General features: G+C 37.7%; 2 protein-coding genes across 2 annotated transcripts; both read right to left on the reverse strand.

Annotated features, from left to right (window-relative positions):
* Positions 1-509: 509 nt before the first annotated feature.
* Positions 510-3724, reverse strand: arl4d (ADP-ribosylation factor-like 4D). The gene is made up of 2 exons (XM_042507881.1): positions 3631-3724; positions 510-1907 (listed from the first exon to the last, which is right to left on the reverse strand). The coding sequence occupies exon 2, from the start codon at positions 1788-1790 to the stop codon at positions 1185-1187; it is 606 nt and encodes a 201-aa protein (XP_042363815.1). The 5' UTR covers positions 1791-1907; positions 3631-3724; the 3' UTR covers positions 510-1184.
* A 1983-nt stretch (positions 3725-5707) lies between these two features.
* Positions 5708-16978, reverse strand: tmem106a (transmembrane protein 106A). The gene is made up of 8 exons (XM_042508431.1): positions 16854-16978; positions 11381-11555; positions 11132-11195; positions 10246-10399; positions 8048-8188; positions 7924-7967; positions 7777-7830; positions 5708-6404 (listed from the first exon to the last, which is right to left on the reverse strand). The coding sequence occupies exons 2-8, from the start codon at positions 11523-11525 to the stop codon at positions 6296-6298; spliced, it is 711 nt and encodes a 236-aa protein (XP_042364365.1). The 5' UTR covers positions 11526-11555; positions 16854-16978; the 3' UTR covers positions 5708-6295.
* Positions 16979-18369: the final 1391 nt, after the last annotated feature.

Here is an 18369-nt window from a genome sequence, read left to right on the forward strand (position 1 = left end):
GGGGAAGGTAGACTTAAAAATTTTGATGGAAGTCATAATCCAACAAATGTGTGTTTTTGATCACATGGAAACTGCAACAATTAATCATTCTTGCCACTTGAGGGCTGAGGAAAAAAACATGAAACACAAAACTAATAATACTAACATTTCAGCGTAACGTCATACAACATTTTGTGTGATATCTTATGAATTAGTGTCCCTGCAGGTTAGATCAGGTTTAGGATAAAACCTTAGACTCGAAAAAGTGCGATGGAACGGGCATTCAAGTCGAGATTCAAAATCAGAAACTTGGCAAGATCCATGTAGACCAAGTTGGTCGAATTAATGTCACAGCAATATGGCGGTGCACACAGTGAATGGTAAGCCACCGGTTTGTCAGTTTTTACTTGTATGTAGCGTTTGTGTTGTGAAACGTGCTATATTTCTGCATTCAACTGATTTTTGTTTGCGAGCATGAAGTAGCCTACTAGCCTACTCCTCTATCATTAACTACAAGGAAATCAAGAATGTTCTGTACAGTGCTTCGATTTATTAAGCCTTCAGTGTTACAAAAATGTACAATTTGTATAAACATTATTATTATTATAGTAACTGAAACTCAACCTCTGTGGCCATGAAGGGAATGCACTTAGGATTACTGTTCCATGGCAATTAAATGAAATATCATTTGGTGCTCCATCACCGCTTTTTCATTTCACATCATTTACAAAAACAGTCCCTCTGTCCAACACAAACACAAAAACGTGTAATAAATATTTCGGGGAAACATCCGTGGAACAGAAAACAGCTATTCAGTGGAATCTGTGCAAGCTGGTGAAGGATTATAAGGACATTTCATGTATTATAGGGACACTTGGATGTCAGTGTGCTTATATATTAGTCCTAGAGTTAACAGGAAAATGTCTTGCTAGAATTCTTTAAAACAAGTGTGGGAAAAGCACTTAGTGAGGACTAACTGCTATCAGGGTTCCCTTTAAATCTATAACTTCTGAAAAGCAGCTGCAGAACAAAGAATGTGTCAATACTGCTTCAATTATTATGAGCAAATCCATTTCTCCTGACCCCCCGGCCGCGTGTAATTGTTGTTGTGTTGGCACAAATCGCTCTCCCATTAAAGGGGACCATTAAGCTTGGAAGTGTCTCAACCGTGATAAATCTCCTCGTGTCTGCCGCCAAGAAAGAGTTCATCTCTTTCTGGTCCTGTTGTGCTTCACCATCTTCTTCCTCTTCAGGATCATCTCGTAAAGTTTCTCCAGGCCCGGCTGGAGCCCCTGACCGTCCACGGCACTGCAGCTCTGCACGTGATGCAGCGTGTACATGCTCAGTTCGTGGACTGATAGCAGCTTCTCAACCTCGCTGACGGACAACGCTGAATCCAGGTCCTGTTTGTTGGCCAGGATGAGCACGGGGACGCCCTGGTTCTCCGAGGTGCGGGTGATCTTGTGGAGCTCCACTTTGGCCTCCTCCATCCGTTCCAGCTCCGTGGAGTCCACCACAAACACCATCCCGTCTGTCCGCCGGGTGTAAGACTTCCACAGCGGGCGCAGCTTCTCCTGGCCGCCCACGTCCCACACCTGGAAGTTTATACTCCGAGACGTCCCCACTGACACCTTGATCTTCTCCGTGTTGAAGCCCTTAGTGGGGATCGTGTTTACAAACTCCTTCAGTTTGAGCCTGTAGAGCAGAGACGTCTTCCCGGCCGAGTCGAGCCCGATCACCACCACGTGCAGACACTGGAAGTTTGGCAGAAAGGAGGTGTTGGGAGCGATATCAGTCAGCTGGTTCCCCATGACTGCAGCCACAAATTCACACCTACTTAGGTGAGGTGACAGATTCCTGATTTAATCCTTTTTTTAGGAGAGTGGCATTTGCTCCTTGTCCTTGAAGGCAGATGGGATCAGACGGTGCTGGAGACCAAAACAAACAAAAAGTTAACATTTAATGAGAAGACAATGGGATCTCACCCAAAGAATGCAGAAGAGACTGCGATTATTATCAGTGGGATTCAATGATGCAATTTCATTTGATAAACGTGGCATTTCCTGTTTCCGTCTTTCACATTTAAGACTTATCAGTCAGAGGGATTGTTAAGATTTTTTGAAGTGGGGTTGTATGGGGTACTTGTACACACAGTAAATGTCACTCGGAAGACTCCAGGTTTGGAGAAGCAGACAGGAGTCTGACACTGAAACTAAGCAATGTACTGCTGTGGATGGTGGCCAGCAACAAAACATTTTTAGCTATGCAAAAAAAAAAGTTTAAGTGTATGCTATATTCAAAATATCTTTTCCATGACTTTGAGGCAAGTTTTTAAGATCATACATTCTCTGAAATGACCATTGATACTTGGTATCAATTCTTTTTCATGTCAAAATAAACCTGAGCAAATTGGCATAATCTCTTTCAAAAACATGGGAAGAGGGCAATAAACAAATCGGCAAGAAATGGCCCAAAAGTTAGCAAGAAATGAGTGAAAACTTAGATGAAAAATAGCTACAAATAATAAGGAAAAAAAACAGCTGAGAAAATGACTTCATGAAACTACTAAAAATAATTACTTTTTTTCTGTAACATAATTTTAGATATATACTTAGATTATTAAAATTTAGTTGAGACATTTTTATCTTTTTTTTGCAGGACTGTTCTTGCCATGTTGTGTATTATGTTTTTTCACTTTTTTTTTTTTTTAAAGAAATCAAATCAATTTTCCCAGATTTAAGAGGTTTGAATGTTAGTAAAAGGCTTCTGAATGCAGAACAAGAAAACTGATGCTGATCCACATGTTTAAGGGTTAAAATGATATTGATTTTTTAGGTGGCTATAATACGTTTAATCGCTGGCCCCATCCACAGCAGAACATTTCTCAGCTTCTCCAAACTGGGGCTTGACGACAGCCATCTACTGTGGGTAGTACACTGATTATGGATAAGTACCTCAAACAACCCCTCTCCAAAAAAATCCGAACTATCCCTTTAACTGTGAGCAAAACCCATTTGTTAAATCGCTGCACACTTGGGTTAACTTCTAATTCTGATTACATAAAACAATGAACGTCTTGGCCACGTTGCAGAGCCGAACAACAGCTATAACTGGGTGGCTGAGGTTATCCAGAGACTAAATCCTCTTAGCACTGCTAAACCTGAAAGGCTTTTCTTGGGGGCAGATTGATTTCAATGCAGCGGATAGATGATATGTATTCAGACTGTCTATGAGGACTGCTGCAGCAGCACTAATCCGGTTGTTGTTGACATCCTGATACCCATCAAACAGCTGCCTCTGGACAGAACACAGACATCGCGTGTTTGCAGGAATTCAGTGCATATTATGAGGGGTAGCATTTATTTAAAGAGGCAAAATGCACAGTCATGTTTGTGAGTCGTGTTTTAACACTTGAATGCATGTTGAGAACAGCCTCAGCCACCTTAGTTTCCCTCCTTTCCTGCACGAAGCCATCTAGTTTATTATCAACATGATGTTTTAAGGAAATAAAATTAAAGAGAACCTGTAACTTCAATGCATAACAACACAATTACAGCAAAAGAAATCCATGCAGGTTGCACAAAAAAAGAATGAAATCACCACCATGATAAACTGTGCTCCTCTGTGCATGTTAAAAAAAAACGTTCATACCTGTTCAAATATGCGCCGAAAACATCATCCACAAGCGATGAACACATCCATGGTAAACAGACTGTTTGTCCCCGGCGGTCACATCCGCTCCTGATCTGCTCCAGCAGCACTGAGGAGCTCCGGAGAGGCACGAGCGCACAGCACCTAAAGCCCCGGTGACGTCACGGCCACCTGGACGGCTGCTGCACGCGCCCTGCCGGCACACAGGTGAACTGCACGCGGTCACAACAGTATATAAACCATATCAAAATAGTGAAATATTGTCAATAAAAACTCCAAAAGCGCAATAGAATGAGCCCTCTATAGATTATATTTAAATTTTAATCTGTAACTATAGATGTCAAATCAATGCAGTAAAAACTACTATACTGTCTATGAACAGCAACTTGTACCTGAAGTATCAAAAATAGCAGGCCAAAAAAATAAATAAAATTGGGGGAAAAAATAGGTTATATACTTATCACAGTAGTGAAGAGTAGGGCTGAAATATGCGAATATCACTGTAGGATAACTCTCTCAGAAAATATCACCATACTTAGGAATTACAGAATAATTATTATCACTTTCAATGACCCTGAAAGGAATTTAAACCACAGGGATTTTTTTGGTTGAAAAAACAGTTCATTACTCTAATTGAAACCTTTTTTCTTTTTTTAAAATAAATGTAAGTATAAAAAAAATCTCCAGTTTTTGAAAATACCTAAATGAAAGTGACATTGTCTGTCTATTTGTATTTATTTATTCCAAAACTGTTATATCAGTAAATGAACAATTCAGTTTCAGTTTTCATACCCCAGCATCAACTGAAAAAATAACCCTGAGCAAATATCTGTAGAATATCTATGGAATACACAAAACAGTAATATACTATAATACACTATAAAAATACTAAAATATAAAATATATCCACAGAATAACATACTGCTGGTATTATACATAAAATAAATGTAAGCATCTAAATGTTACCAAGGTAGTGTTGATTTTAACAACTGTACATACTGTTGGGCACTTTCAATGTAATGCATTATTAAAAACTGATAATATGTTTGACATATAAACTCTAAAAGAAATTGTATAAAGTAATTTCAATCTGTCGGACAAATGAAGTGCAGTAAAAACAATAATGTGGTTTCCCTCTCATACAGGGGAAGTAGAACTGCATAAGCACTGAATCGATAAAATGTCTTCATACAGTATATTCCTCAGTGGATAAATTTAATGACTGAAACAACAGTGTGTAGCCATAACTTTTCTTTTTTTTTTAATTCTTATGGCAAAAGGGTTTCTTGCTAGAAACACAATCGTGTAAACTTAACAGTTAACACCAGTTCTGCATCTTATAACACTTAATGTCCCACAGCTTGTCTTGTGTACTTGATCAGTCTTAATAAAGCATCGGCTCCATCATGTGTCCACGATCAGGAACTTCAAGAGCTGCAACAAAATGTAGGTCTTGTAGGTACATCAGCATTTCCCAAACCTCTCCTTGAGAACCACAAGTTCTGCATGTTTCTCTGCCTGCTGATTCAAATGATCAGCTCGTTATGAACTCCTGAAGCTGCTTGATAACGAGCTGATCATTTAAATCAGCTGTGTTGCAGTGGAGAGCGATCTCGAACATGCAGGACACACTTGGGAAATGCTTAAGACTATTACTAAGCATTATAGTTGGAAAAAAGCATTGTTATCTGTGCTGACGTGACACTTTAAGTAATAATTAGTGTTTTTTAAAGAGCTGCAAACATGCAGGATGTCCACACAACACTACTTTCTGATTAGATTAGATCTAACTTTACCTCTACAAAAATAAAAATACCATGATATCAAAATACTTGTGTTTTTTAGTAATTTGGGTGTAGTCACAAAAGTTAATTTGTAAAATAGAAATAGAAACTGTGACATTTTTGGATACATGATGAATTCATGATAAGGTTATTATGGATTTCAGTATAAACAGTGTCAAGTGTGGACACGCAGTGTTGACTCATGATAAATAGGAACACATGCAGTGCCTAAAAATAAACCTTCAAACCAGCCGAAAATACATTTATAGAAGAAATAAATCTAACACACCGTCTTTAATGCCACAGTTTAATAAAGTGCAAATGACAAAAGACAATCAAACATTAAAATTCTATTAACACAATCAATGGCATCCTTTCCAAAAACGGTGAGAAATTAGTTAAATTTAAAAAAAAAAAAAGTACATTTTTAAGAATTTAAAACACTGTGTTTGTTTCACACACTTTTATGAGACCACTTTGCCTGTAATACAGATAAGGCAAACCTCAATCAAATAAGCAAAAAACATTCATTTTAAGATATAATATTTGAATCATCTTTCGAAAATTGTAGTGATTTTAGTATTAAGGTATGCTAAAACAACATACAGAATCAGTGGTGGAATGTAACTTAGTACATTTACTTACTATTTGCTAAATAGTACTTTATTTTCTTGCCAATATTTGTCTTACTGAAGTATTTCTCCACTGTTTTATTGGTAGTCATTCTTAAGTAAAATACATGGATCTGTGGATAAAAATGCATTTTTACAGCAGTTATCATTCACAAAGTCACATCCCACGCAGATGAGGAAAAGGGCGCGATGCAGCCAGAATATTCATTATGTCGCACTCCTACTTTGGTGTTTTTCATTTTGATTTCATCATCTCACAGGATGAGGGATTGTTGAGTTGGTGCCACAGTCAATGTACTCAAAGGTGTCCAGAGACAGCTGCTCCGAGTGAGAGAGATAGGAAATGTTCATTGTCATTCTGGAGGAGAAAAAGACAAAAAATTAAAAAAGGTATGTTTTCATCGTGTTTTAATCACTAATCAATGAGTGGTGAAGCAATGATTCCTAAAACGTGGAAGTTCGTTAGCTTTTTTGCACTTCCGGTTCCCTCGTCTCAAAGTCTCTGGGTTTTTTTGATCGGTTTTCGGCAAAGTGTCTTAAATAAGGTCTGTGGTTTACATAGGATAAAGGTATTTAGACGTTTTGTTCTGCAACATAAAAAACGATTTTGAACTTTTAAGGTTTTACGCATCTTAAAAAAGGCAGTTTCTAACAGGCGGCTAAATGGGACTACAGTGTTTATCAGGGACGTCAGACATCATCACACCGGACACAGAAACTCATTAAACCCACTCGCTCACCTTCACAGCTTTACAGCTTTACCGCAACAGTCGCACTCGAACTTCCAGATTAACCGTTTATGATATTTTTCAATTGTGTTTTAACCTGTTTTTACAGTGAAGTTTAACGACTCAGGGTGGTGATGTTTAAATGGTGCGACCACGATGTAGTTCATGTTTAGCCTAAAAACAGCTTTTTGCTTCTGGCGATTTCATTTATGCTTCAAAACACACAAAAGTGGTGTTCATCTGTGAAGATTATCATGCTGAAGAAAACGTGTAAGTATCATAAACGTTCAAAATGCTCACTTCCTGGTTGGCCCACAAAAATACATCATCCCTTCACCACTCTATAAGTCTTATTATTAACAATGGATCAAATGACTATACATATTGTAAAGCGTTTTAGTGTCTTTGTTTTGATCTTTTCAGCCTGCCCCAAAATGGCAAAAAAATAAGTTAATGCAATTTCAAGTTTTATCACAAGAACAAAGTTCAACTCCTCTTTTATTCCAGACAACAAGAACATTATCACTAGTAGTGCAATAAATAACAAAACTATACTGCGAAAATGGGGTTCGCAACTTAAAAGTATTACACTGTGGCGAGTTTACTCGCACCTCGTGTTCAAATGTGAGTCATTCAGATGCTCCGGTATAAACCGCTGACTACACCTCTGGCACAAAGAAGCAGATCAAAGCTTTCTTTGAACGTGCACAAAACAGAAGTGAAAATAAAAAAAGCCACAGTTTGTTTTTGTGGTTATAATCCACCTTTTCAGTGGATGCTAAAAACTAACCTTCATGTGTCTGTTTAACTCTTATCTAAAAAGAACATTTTAGATTTTAAGTAAGATTTGACCTTTTTATTTTAAAGAGAACCTGTTTTTTTTTTTTTTTTTCCGTGCAGTTGTGGTTTCTGACCATGCCTTTCACACCCTGTGGGTTTGAGATATGCTGTGAAGTGGCTGCTGCCTCCTCCGCTGATTCTCAGATACAGATTGACACTTACTGCAGCTCCAGAAATAACGTGTGAATCTTGATAGAGCTCGACTTGCAGTACGTGCTGAAAGAGATAAAACAGCTGACATGTGGACATGTGCTGAATCCAGAAAATAATGTAGTATTACATAATTTTCACACAATATTTAAAACGTACTTTAAGCCTTTATCGGTAATAGACAGGTTAATTTCAGTGGTGTACTGCAAAAGAAGACAGAGAAATTAATTACATGAAAAATCAGCAGTACATTTCAATATGAATCATCCTGTGTGAAACTCACCGAATGCTGTGAGCGGGGCTGGAGGGCGCTCATGTTGGACATCTTGGCTTTACCCATAATTGCTTCAGATACCAGACCCTGAATGCTAAAGTCGAGAATCTGAACTGGGACAAAGTTCTCGTTGGAGATGTTGACGAGATTCTAGGCGAGAAAAAGACACACAGCTCACCAGGTGCAGCCAACACACCTTTTACATCATTAAAAAATCTCAGGGAACTTTGTCCTTCATTTAACTACAGCAGCTATCTACAGTCTGTCATGTGAATGCAATTCAGACAGTTCTTTGCAGATGGTGTTTTGACACATAATAAAAATGTGGTGGAAATTACACACATATAAAACACTCTGTAGTGCATGTATATACATGCAATTTACTATATATGTAGAATGATATAGGGGTGGGAATCACCAGAGGTCCCCATGATATGTTATTATCATGATACTTAAGCCACGATACATTATTATTGTGATTTTTAACTTGTGATTTATTGGAGCAACTTTTGTTGCTGAACCAACCAGTATTTTCCAATAGCAGCGGTACCAAACAGAGCGCTAATCCTCTTTCCTAGAACAGTTGTTAAATAAAACTGTGGAACCACAAAAAATGTGGAAAACACTATCTGTTACACCTCAGACGGTATAAAGTTTTCATACCTCTGACAGCCATCCCAAAGCAACCATTATTAACCTTTTTAACCAAGCACATTAACAATTAGCCTGCCTTGCTATGCTAACGTAACTGAGACAAGCTAGCTTACAGTAAACATTTACTTCTTAAAAATGATTTATAATTTCTTACGACTCATGAACAGGCACGAACACATTCAGTGAACGTTTAATTCTGTATAGCTCCATGTAAGTAACTAAACGTAATGTTTTTCCAGCTAATGCGCTGCTCATCTGCCCTTAATGACATAAGTTACACACAATTATAACTGCCGATTTACGAATTCGAAGTTACAGTTAACTACTTGCTAACGTATGTACGTTGCGTGCTGCTGTTTCACAAGTTACACATTTTTTAAGTACTTTTAATATGGTAAAAAGAATGTCACAAAGCTAGAGTTTTGTCTTAACTCAGTTTTGACCAAACAGGTAACCTAATCTATACTTGAGAAAAAACGAGCGCCCCGGGGATGACAGGGTTTGTTTGTTTTTTGCCAACTGAGAAGCTAACATCACCCTGGTTCTGTAATAAAAATGGGATTTTTTTGGGGGGGGATCATTGCAGAAAATAAGCTCTTTGGTAAACAAATGTATATGATGTACAACTTTTGTTCAGCAAGATAATCGTCACAAATGACGATTAAGAATTTTTGAAGCTTAAATGCAGTTACCACAATTAAAAAGCTAATGTTAGGCTATAAATGAACTACACACTACAGGTGCTGTGCTAACGTTACGAGGCTGGAAAACCGCGTTCGGCTTGATGATGTTCCGTATAGGCTCATTTAGTCATTTGTCTACCTTTTTAAAGATACATAGTTTGTGAGTGGGGTATTTACTGACGTATAAAACAAAACATGACAGTCTCTTAAGCTTGTGTTAACAAACAGACGTTATTAAAGACTTCTAACCAAAAACCCTTTGAGACGAGGAGCTGGAGGTGCTGAGATGCTAACGGATTCCTGATTTTAGGACTCATTCCTGGGGTTTTCTATCACGCAAGATAATCATCACAAATGAACATCATTTTCAGAATTTCTGAAGCCTAAATGCAGTTACCATGATTAAAAAGCTAATGTTAGGCTATAAACGAACTACACTACAGTTGCTGTGCTAATGTCACGAAGCGGGAAAGCCGTGTTCGGCTTGATGATGTTCCGTATAGTCTCATTTAGTCATTTGTTTACCTTTTTAAAAATACATAGAAGCTTTAAAGTTTGTGAGTGGGGTATTTACTGACGTATAAAACAAAACATGAGAGTCTCTTAAGCTTGTGTTAACAAACAGACGTTATTAAAAACCCTTTGAGATGAGGAGTTGGAGGTGCTGAGATGCTAACGGATTCCTGGTTTTAGGACTCATTCCTGGGGTTTTCTATCACGTATTACATTTATTTTTACTGTACTATAGACACAAAAACAACCCCTTCACTTTCTTTTCTTTTTTCCGTAAAGTGATTCTGATACAACAAAGAGGTGGCACAGGTTTACACGTAACTGGCTCCACTCTTCGTACGAATTTCTGTTACTTACTCTAACCTCCATTTCGACTGTATTTGGGGTGAAGTAGACCATAACCGACAGCACGGACACAGGCGTCAAGGTGACGCTCCGGGGGAAGAGGAAGAAGAGGATCAGACAGGAGAGAAGCAGACACACAACCATGGAGACGCACACGTACAGCTTCCTGAAACATGTGAAATAATAAGACATGGTAAAATCCGTACGAACATATCTGTATACACGTGCAAAAACCATACTGACAAAAACGTTTACATTCAGTTATGCCTATTTAAAGATTGAGTCTTAAACTATTGTGACTGTTGTGTTCCTGTCAGAAGAAAAAAAACACTTACTTTTTATTTTTGTCACTTCACAGCAAAAATAGTGTACACAAAAATATATATATCAGTCATTTTTTTAATATTAAAAAATGGCTTTTTGTGTTTTTTGCTATATTTTTTTGTCCCTGAGCCAGATTTTAACCCTGCTAAATTTTTTATTTAATGTTGATCTCATACAAACTTAAGTTCAGATAAGTGGATCATGAATGGTATTTTATGAATTTTTCATAAAAAGAACAACTGTCCCTTGGAGTAATTGGTTTTAATACTACTACTACAACTACTACACTACTACTAATAAAAATAATAAATAATAACTTTTGCTTCCAACCAGCTTAAAAATAATAAAAACAATTATATTGTGCATTTTATGTATATTAAATGCTAAAACAGACATTAGCAAGCCTACATATTTATCTTGTATGTGACAGAATGCATGTATATTACTAAAAATATTGTCTCAATACATTTCTCCAAAAATGTGTTGGATTTTTTTTAAGTTTCCAAACTGGATAATAACTGAAGAATCACCCTTAAACTGTGCAAAGCCAAATATCGGCATACACGTAACTTACGTGCGTCTGGGTTTCAGTCTCACATCGTTACATGGTATTACAGCAACTAGCTGGTCTTCGTGGCCTGCCGACACAAGAAAAGAAACGGACACAAAAATGATGTGAAAGTGTGACTAAACAGAAGCAGCTGCACTTCACTGTGTGACTTCCCTTAGTTTTTGAATGTGAAATGAAACAGTTATTTGAGGAGTTGTTGAGGCACTGAAGCTGTTTAAAATGCAGTTATGATTGTGAAAGTTGAAAACTGACTGATGCGCCCGGTGCCACGACATGTGGGGCAGGTTTCTCCTGTTGAGGCTCCACTTATGGATCCGTACGGAGGGAACTGCTTCAGTGTTTTCACCTTCTCATCAGGCCCCTCTGTGTGTTTGCTGTTTTTCGCCGGTGTAACCATTACAGTTTACTGAAGGGAAAAAATTCCAGTCTAAAGAAGAGAAACAAGACATCAAAATGACTCGAGTATCCATTTAAAACTCATTAAACAGTCAAATCAGAATTACTGAAATATTACAGAAACACTTTATTATTCTAGCCTTACTTGCAAATCTTGTGGGAAATAAACTGTGATTTAGCAGCTAAAATTATGTCATAAAAAAGCACCTACAGCCTCCTGCATGTCATATGAAAAGAACATGTGTTTGACATGGGAGAACAGATTTTGGTGTGATTATTCATCTTGACCTGTCTAGAGAGTGTTTGATATTTGTGTGTATGTATGTTAATTAAAAATAGCCATGCTGGGAGACTTTGTTTTACAATTGTCATTAAAGCAGCTTCCACGGATTACGCATGTTTTGTTTTAGACTTGTTTTTTAACTATAAAAAGGATGACTCCTAATGGACAAAGGCAACCTGAATACAATAAAAGTCACTTATTCACAGATAATTTCTTTATAACTTTTATAACTTTTTTTTTTTCAGGGCCGATATCAGTCGATCTCTAGTATTTCAATCAATCTCTGCACTTCTCGCTGTACACTTGTCCTCTACAGCTTTTTCTCTTTCCATTTTTTTAGTAAGGTCCCTAAGTTGTGTCTGAAGGGCATCATTTTCATGTTTTTTTCTGAGTTTTTTAAGGAATCATATCTGGAAGTCAAAGCTCTTGAATCTGGAAGAAGATTGCCATTATCTTGTCCGAAGGCTTCAATCTCCTGTGTGATACGGTTGTTTTGTTCCTCCAGAGCTTGTTCTTTCAAGACCTTTTGTTCCAGCTCCTGGCGGTGTCTTTGCAGAGCGTTGTTCTGGTTGGTGAGAACTTTTTTCTTGGTCATCATAGACTTGTAAGTTGCCTTGGCATCACCCAGAGTCCTGAGGTTGTCACTGAAAACCTGGATTTCCTCCGTTGCTCTGTTGTTCTGGAGCTTCGAGGCATCCATCTCTTCTGTCAGCAGGTCGCACCTTTGCTTCCAGTCTTCTGTATTTCGAAGCTTCGGTTTTACTCAACCGTCTATTTCGCGCCTGCAGGGCTTTCTCTTCAGCCTCCAGGTAAACATAAGTTTCCTTGAACTGTCTGCTGGCCTGGAGCTTGTCATCGGTGATGTTTATTTGCTGGTTCAGATTACTATTTTCTGTATTCAAATCTTCTAAGCGCATCAGTGTTTCTCTGTGCAGTCTCCCAGATCTTTAAATGATCATATCTTTATTTAAGAAATTGGAGTTCTCTCTGCAGGGTCTCATTTTGATGGCTTGTCTCTTCTGGGGAAGCTCTCAGTGCATCAATATTTCCCTGCAAAGCTTCTTTATCCCTGATCTCTGTGTGCAACCTCTGAATCTCCTCTTGCAAAGCCTCATTTTGCTGGCTAATCTTATCTTTCTTGGCCTTTGCAACATTGTAAGATTCAGCCAAAGGTTGGACACTCTGATTTCCATCTCTGAGTTGCCGGACTTGTTATTGCAGGTTGTCGTTTTGCTGTAGCACATCATCTCTTGACGCTTCCACTTCAGCTTTCATTTCATACATAGATTGTATATCTGGCATCTCTTCGAAGAGCTTCTCTCTCCTTTTCTAAAGCCAGATTTTCCTGTCTAATTGCCTCCTCCTGAGCTTTCGCAACATTGTAGGATTGAGCTAAAGCTTGATATTCCTGTTGTCTCTCCTGGAGCAGCTTGATTTCACATTTCAGGTCATTGTTGTACTCCCTTTCTCTCTCTACCTTTCGTTTCATTCCTGTGCACATATCCTCAGAAACATGCTCCTTTTGCAGTTCCTCCTCCAGGAGCCGGACATCCCAGAGAAGTTTTTCACGGTCTTGTACTGCCAATTCATAGTCCTCCTCTGTGACATCTATGCTGCCCTCCTTTTCCCTGAGGGCCTGCAGTTCTTGGTTCAGAAGCTGACGGCGATGTAACATTTTCTCATTTGATGCTGTTGTCTGATTGTACAACTCCTCAAGAGTTTGTTGACTTTTCACTTTTTCAGTGAGTGCCCTGACTTCTCTTTGGAGGAAGACACAATTGTTATAGGCGGCATCTTTCTCTGCCTTCAAGGCTTCGAATCTGTCTCCCCAACCTTTCCAGCTGTCAACCTGCCTCTTGATAATGTTAATTTCGTGGAGTGTCGCCTTAACCTGTTGGGTTATTGTCTGGAGGTTCTCACTCAGCTTTTCGTAACTGCTAGCCTGCTCCTAATCGCAAAGTTGAAAAAAGGTGGAAAAATAATGACTGGATTATTAAATTTCAGGGCTTTAAAATCACTACTATACTTGGTGCATTGAGCCGACTTAAGGTAGTTTTAGTCATTTTAGTTAACGCCAGGAGCAGACTTCACCATTAGGCAAGCTAAGCAGCTGCCTGAGGCCCCAAACTAAAACGAACAAAAATGGTTTTAGATTTACTTAAAGAGGCCTTACAACGCTCATTTCCGGGATCATATTTGTATTTTGGGGGTCTACTACAATAGATTTACACACTCTAATGTTCAGAAAACACATCGGCTCTGTCTATGCGCATTATTCTTTTCTATGGTGCATTATGATATCAATAAGTTATGGAAGTAAACACTGAAACTCAAATGAGCTGTTTCAGGCAGCTTAGGAGCAGTGCCTTCTGAGAGATGTTAAATTAAAATGAAATCAATTAAAAACCAGACACATATACTATACGACTTTTTAGTTCAGTGATTTAAGACAATAATAACCGGGGCTATTAATTGAAGTTTTAAGGTAAAACACACAGTGTTTGTTGTATATCCCCAAAAATAGTTATACTCTGTCGTGGACACACTTTTAGTGTAGGCAATGCCTCCACTGAAGCTCTGATTGGATGAAATAATCCATTTAAAAATACAGTGTGTTTAAAAATTAAAAAAAAGGAAAAACCTGCTGTTCAGAGGACACTCCAAAATGTGCCATCTCATGTTTAGCTTGTCAAGCCAATTAACAAGCTCTTAATTCATCAGCAGAGCAAGAGATTCACCGAATTCGAGAGTGTGTGAGAGCGAAGGAAAGTGAGGGGAAGACGGGGACCGTTATCATTTATCACACATAAACTGAGGACTATAATGTTCTGTTTGAATCAGGCAAAAACTTTGATCCAATCATGAGAGATGAGAGATCTGAAGTGATGATGAATGCAGGCTGAAGTTATTAGCTGGCAGGCAGAGGACGTGCAGAGGACGGTAATTGACTTCCTTATAATACATCCGTGGGTAATTGAGAAGTGTAACGTCCTTGATACAGGCGCTCGGCAGATGAGGGATATCATGATTTGATTCATGTTCACCCACGAGCAGAGAGGACTGCCGGATCAGTGTGCCGGTTAATGGAGGAGCATTCTGGTGTATTTTAAAGTCAAATGTCAATTGACGGTCCAGTCGGGAAACAGTTCGGGGAAGACAGGCAGTCACATCCAAATAGTATTTCAGCAGGATATTTTTATAAAACGACTGAAATGACTATAAAGCATTATTATTATTATACACACAAATAATTCAACATTTAATGTTTAATTTCACTTTTAAATGCTATGGGCTATGCATAACAAATAAATTCATTTTCTTGCCAAAAGTTGAAAAATATGCAGTGTCTTATTCTACATAGTATTAATTAGGGATCAACCAATAATCGGCCTGGCCGATTATATGCTGCTATTTGGCTTTTTGACACATATCAGCTTCTGCCTTTTTTTAAAATCCAACGGCCAATAAAAGATCAATTTCAAACTGGGTTATTTTGCTCTGATGCAGCCGTGCCTCTCTGTCTGTGTTACTGACTAATGTTACAAAATTTCTCTGGAGGTTTAGTTTATTCACCCAAGTACTGAATCATTCTGCTTTCACAATGTACTTAAATTGTGAAACCTCAGCCAATGTTGGTTCAACATCTAAAAAACTAGTGAAAAAACCTGTAATAAAAGTAGCAAAAATACAATTATTTTATTTGTTATTTTGTCAACTGCAGCTACACGCTTTACCTATATTTTACTATAAGTATTAAAGATAGTACTTACATAAATGTAGTATGAAGTGTCAACATTAAGATAAAATAGTTTTGTTTTGAAATTTGAACTCAAAAGATTTGAGACCGTAGACTCCTTCCTCCTTTTACAATAATGAAGCTAAACTGGTCTGTTTTGTTTGGGTAAGCTGCACTGTAGCACAAACACACACCTGACCTAATTAAAGTAAAATATAAAACATCCCTGTACAGTTCACTTTCGGGAAAGTGTTCGGATCATAAACACTGATGACACAATTGTTTTGACCCTTTTTTAAAATTCAATTTCAATTTCTGAGTCCACTAACATAAAGAATTATCTTGTGTAAAAAAAAAAACAGCCCAACAATATCATATTTACTGTAGAGGCGTAATCAGTAGTTAACCATACAAGCCGCAACCCTCATGGTTAAAAAAAAGAAAAAAAGAAAAGAAAAAAGAAAGAAATCTAGTTGTATTTTAAGTCAGTGCCCACAGATGTTTTCCTCTTTAGAAAATAAATGTTAAAGAGTTTGGTCATTATTTTGCAGTGTTGTAAAGCGATTTAATATATTTATTTTGGGAAGGAGTTGGGAAGGAGTATATTCTACATTTTGATTTCATTACATTTAATTGACAGCTGTAGTTTCTAGTTTCTAAACTAAATTCTAACTTGTATAATATGATGCATTGTTACTGAAACTACCCAAAAGTATATACAGTAGTTGCAACTGGTTCCACCTCAACCAACTACAACAGTAAAATGCTTGCACGTTAATGCATTGGTGATAATAATAATAATAATAATAATAAATAATAATCCAATAAGATCACACACACACACACACACACACACACACACACACACACAAGATTGAACTACAGTGATATTTCTATTATATGCAGGACTTTTAATTGTGACGCAGTATAAAGTAGCCTAAATAACCTGAAAACTTCCTCCAATTGTTCTTCTGTGCATAAAACTATAATTAGGGACTAAAACAGGCTCTTAAGCCTGTTTTTTGTATTTTACTGGCAATTATCTGAAGCATGGAGTATAGCGTTAAGTTTGATTTACGACATTTATCATTTAATAAAGTTCACCCAAAAAGGTTTAAATTGTCACTAAAATCGGCGACAGTTGTACTCAAAATGAACTTAGAAGACATTTTGTTTGTGTCTAAGTCTTCTTGGGTTTATAGGTCTTCGTTGTTGGTCGTATGCTGCAGTCTGAAGCAGTAAAACACACCAGACACGCAATTATCCCGCAGATAACTCAGCTGACAGGAATGAGTGAAATGAGCACTTACCTCAACACGACCTGGGTTAAACCTCCAAATCACTGCTCCACCGCTGGCTTCTTTATAATTATAACAGTTTTAAGAGCTTCATGGAGACAACCGACAAACTCCCGCAAGTGTCCTCAAACAGAAAGTGGGAGGACCACTTCCTTGTTCTTTAGGTAACAGGTCGCTGAAGGCAGCAGGTCACATGTGCTGCTTTTCATTAACTTACTTCCTTTAAAGGCTACAAACTTATAACATATTCACGCACAATCTTATATACAGATGATTAACTTAGATAAAGGGCATTATAGTTTCAGCAACTCTGACCATGAAATCTTGTTTATTATATACCAGTGCTGGATTAATCACAGGGGCAAAATTTGGACCCCACTTGTTCTGGTGTAAAGTTATATGAAATACTGATACCTTTGTCATATCTGTCAGTTTATATATTTTTTTGTAAAGATTTAACAAGCTACATCTGTTAATTTCTGAGGTTTAAAAGGTGCTGATAGGTGGACTTTGTTACTTTTGGATGATAATAATCATCCTGCACAGACAAAACTCTGTCAAGAGTGAGTGAACCATCTTGAATCCTGCAGTGGATTTCAAAACCAGATCGAAATCAACTTCTGCTCACTTCATTCTTCTGTCTGAGTGGTCATTTGTGCCAAATTTGAAGAAATTCCCTCGTGTTTTTACGATGTCACATTTCAAGAGAGCAGGACAGGACCACCAAAATCTAATCAGTTCATTGTTGAGTCCAAGTGAACATTTGTACCAAATTTCTTGAGATTCTGTCACTAAAATATTGAGAGAGACGAGGTCACGGTGACCTTGAACTTTGAACTATGCCCCCCAAGTTTAATCAGTTCATTGTTGAGTCCAAGTGATGTTTGTGCCAAATTCAGAGAAATTCCATAAAAGTGCTCTTGAGATTTTGTTTTCACAAGAATAAGATGGATGCAAGGTCACCCTTACCCCTGCTTTTAAATTCTAATCAGTTCAGCATTTAGCCGAAGTGGATGTTTGTGCCAAATTTGGAGAAATTCCCTCTAGGCATTCCTGGAATATCATCTCCTATAGAATGAGACAGATGAGGTCACAGTGACCATGACCTTTTGATCTATGCCATCCAAAATCTAATCAGTTCATTGTTTAGTCCAAGTGGATGTTTGTGCCAAATTTTAAGAAATTACCCCAAGGCGTTCTTCAGATACTGCAAAAACATAACGCCTCTGGCCACAGCTATTGCTGATTTGGAGGCATAATAAAACATAATGTTGTATGTATTATACCTAAAAAAAATAGCACACTAGAATAATGAATACTTTTACTTCTGATCCATTGAGTACATTTTGCTGATAATACTTAATACTTTAATTTAAGTTAAGGGGCCACTGAGCTTTTTTGACCCCTGAAGTTCTCACGCTCTGGGGTGGTTCCCTGCTTAGTTATGCAACCTTGAAGTATGCAAAGGCAGTAAACCAGCTCATTAAAAAATGCAGTATAATCAGGACTCCAACTTATATAAAACATA

Source organism: Plectropomus leopardus, chromosome 19, assembly GCF_008729295.1.
Source record: "Plectropomus leopardus isolate mb chromosome 19, YSFRI_Pleo_2.0, whole genome shotgun sequence".
In the NCBI taxonomy this organism is placed as follows: Eukaryota; Metazoa; Chordata; class Actinopteri; order Perciformes; family Serranidae; genus Plectropomus; species Plectropomus leopardus.

Bases quoted from the DNA above. Each gene is read 5' to 3' on its own strand.
- arl4d (XM_042507881.1), bottom strand. From the start codon at position 1,790: ATGGGGAACCAGCTGACTGATATCGCTCCCAACACCTCCTTTCTGCCA.
- tmem106a (XM_042508431.1), bottom strand. From the start codon at position 11,525: ATGGTTACACCGGCGAAAAACAGCAAACACACAGAGGGGCCTGATGAG. The intron at 7,968-8,047 runs GTGAGTTTCACA...CTTCTTTTGCAG, and splicing joins AGCCCCGCTCACAGCATTCG to TACACCACTGAAATTAACCT. The intron at 7,831-7,923 runs GTACGTTTTAAA...TATCTCTTTCAG, and splicing joins ATTACCGATAAAGGCTTAAA to CACGTACTGCAAGTCGAGCT.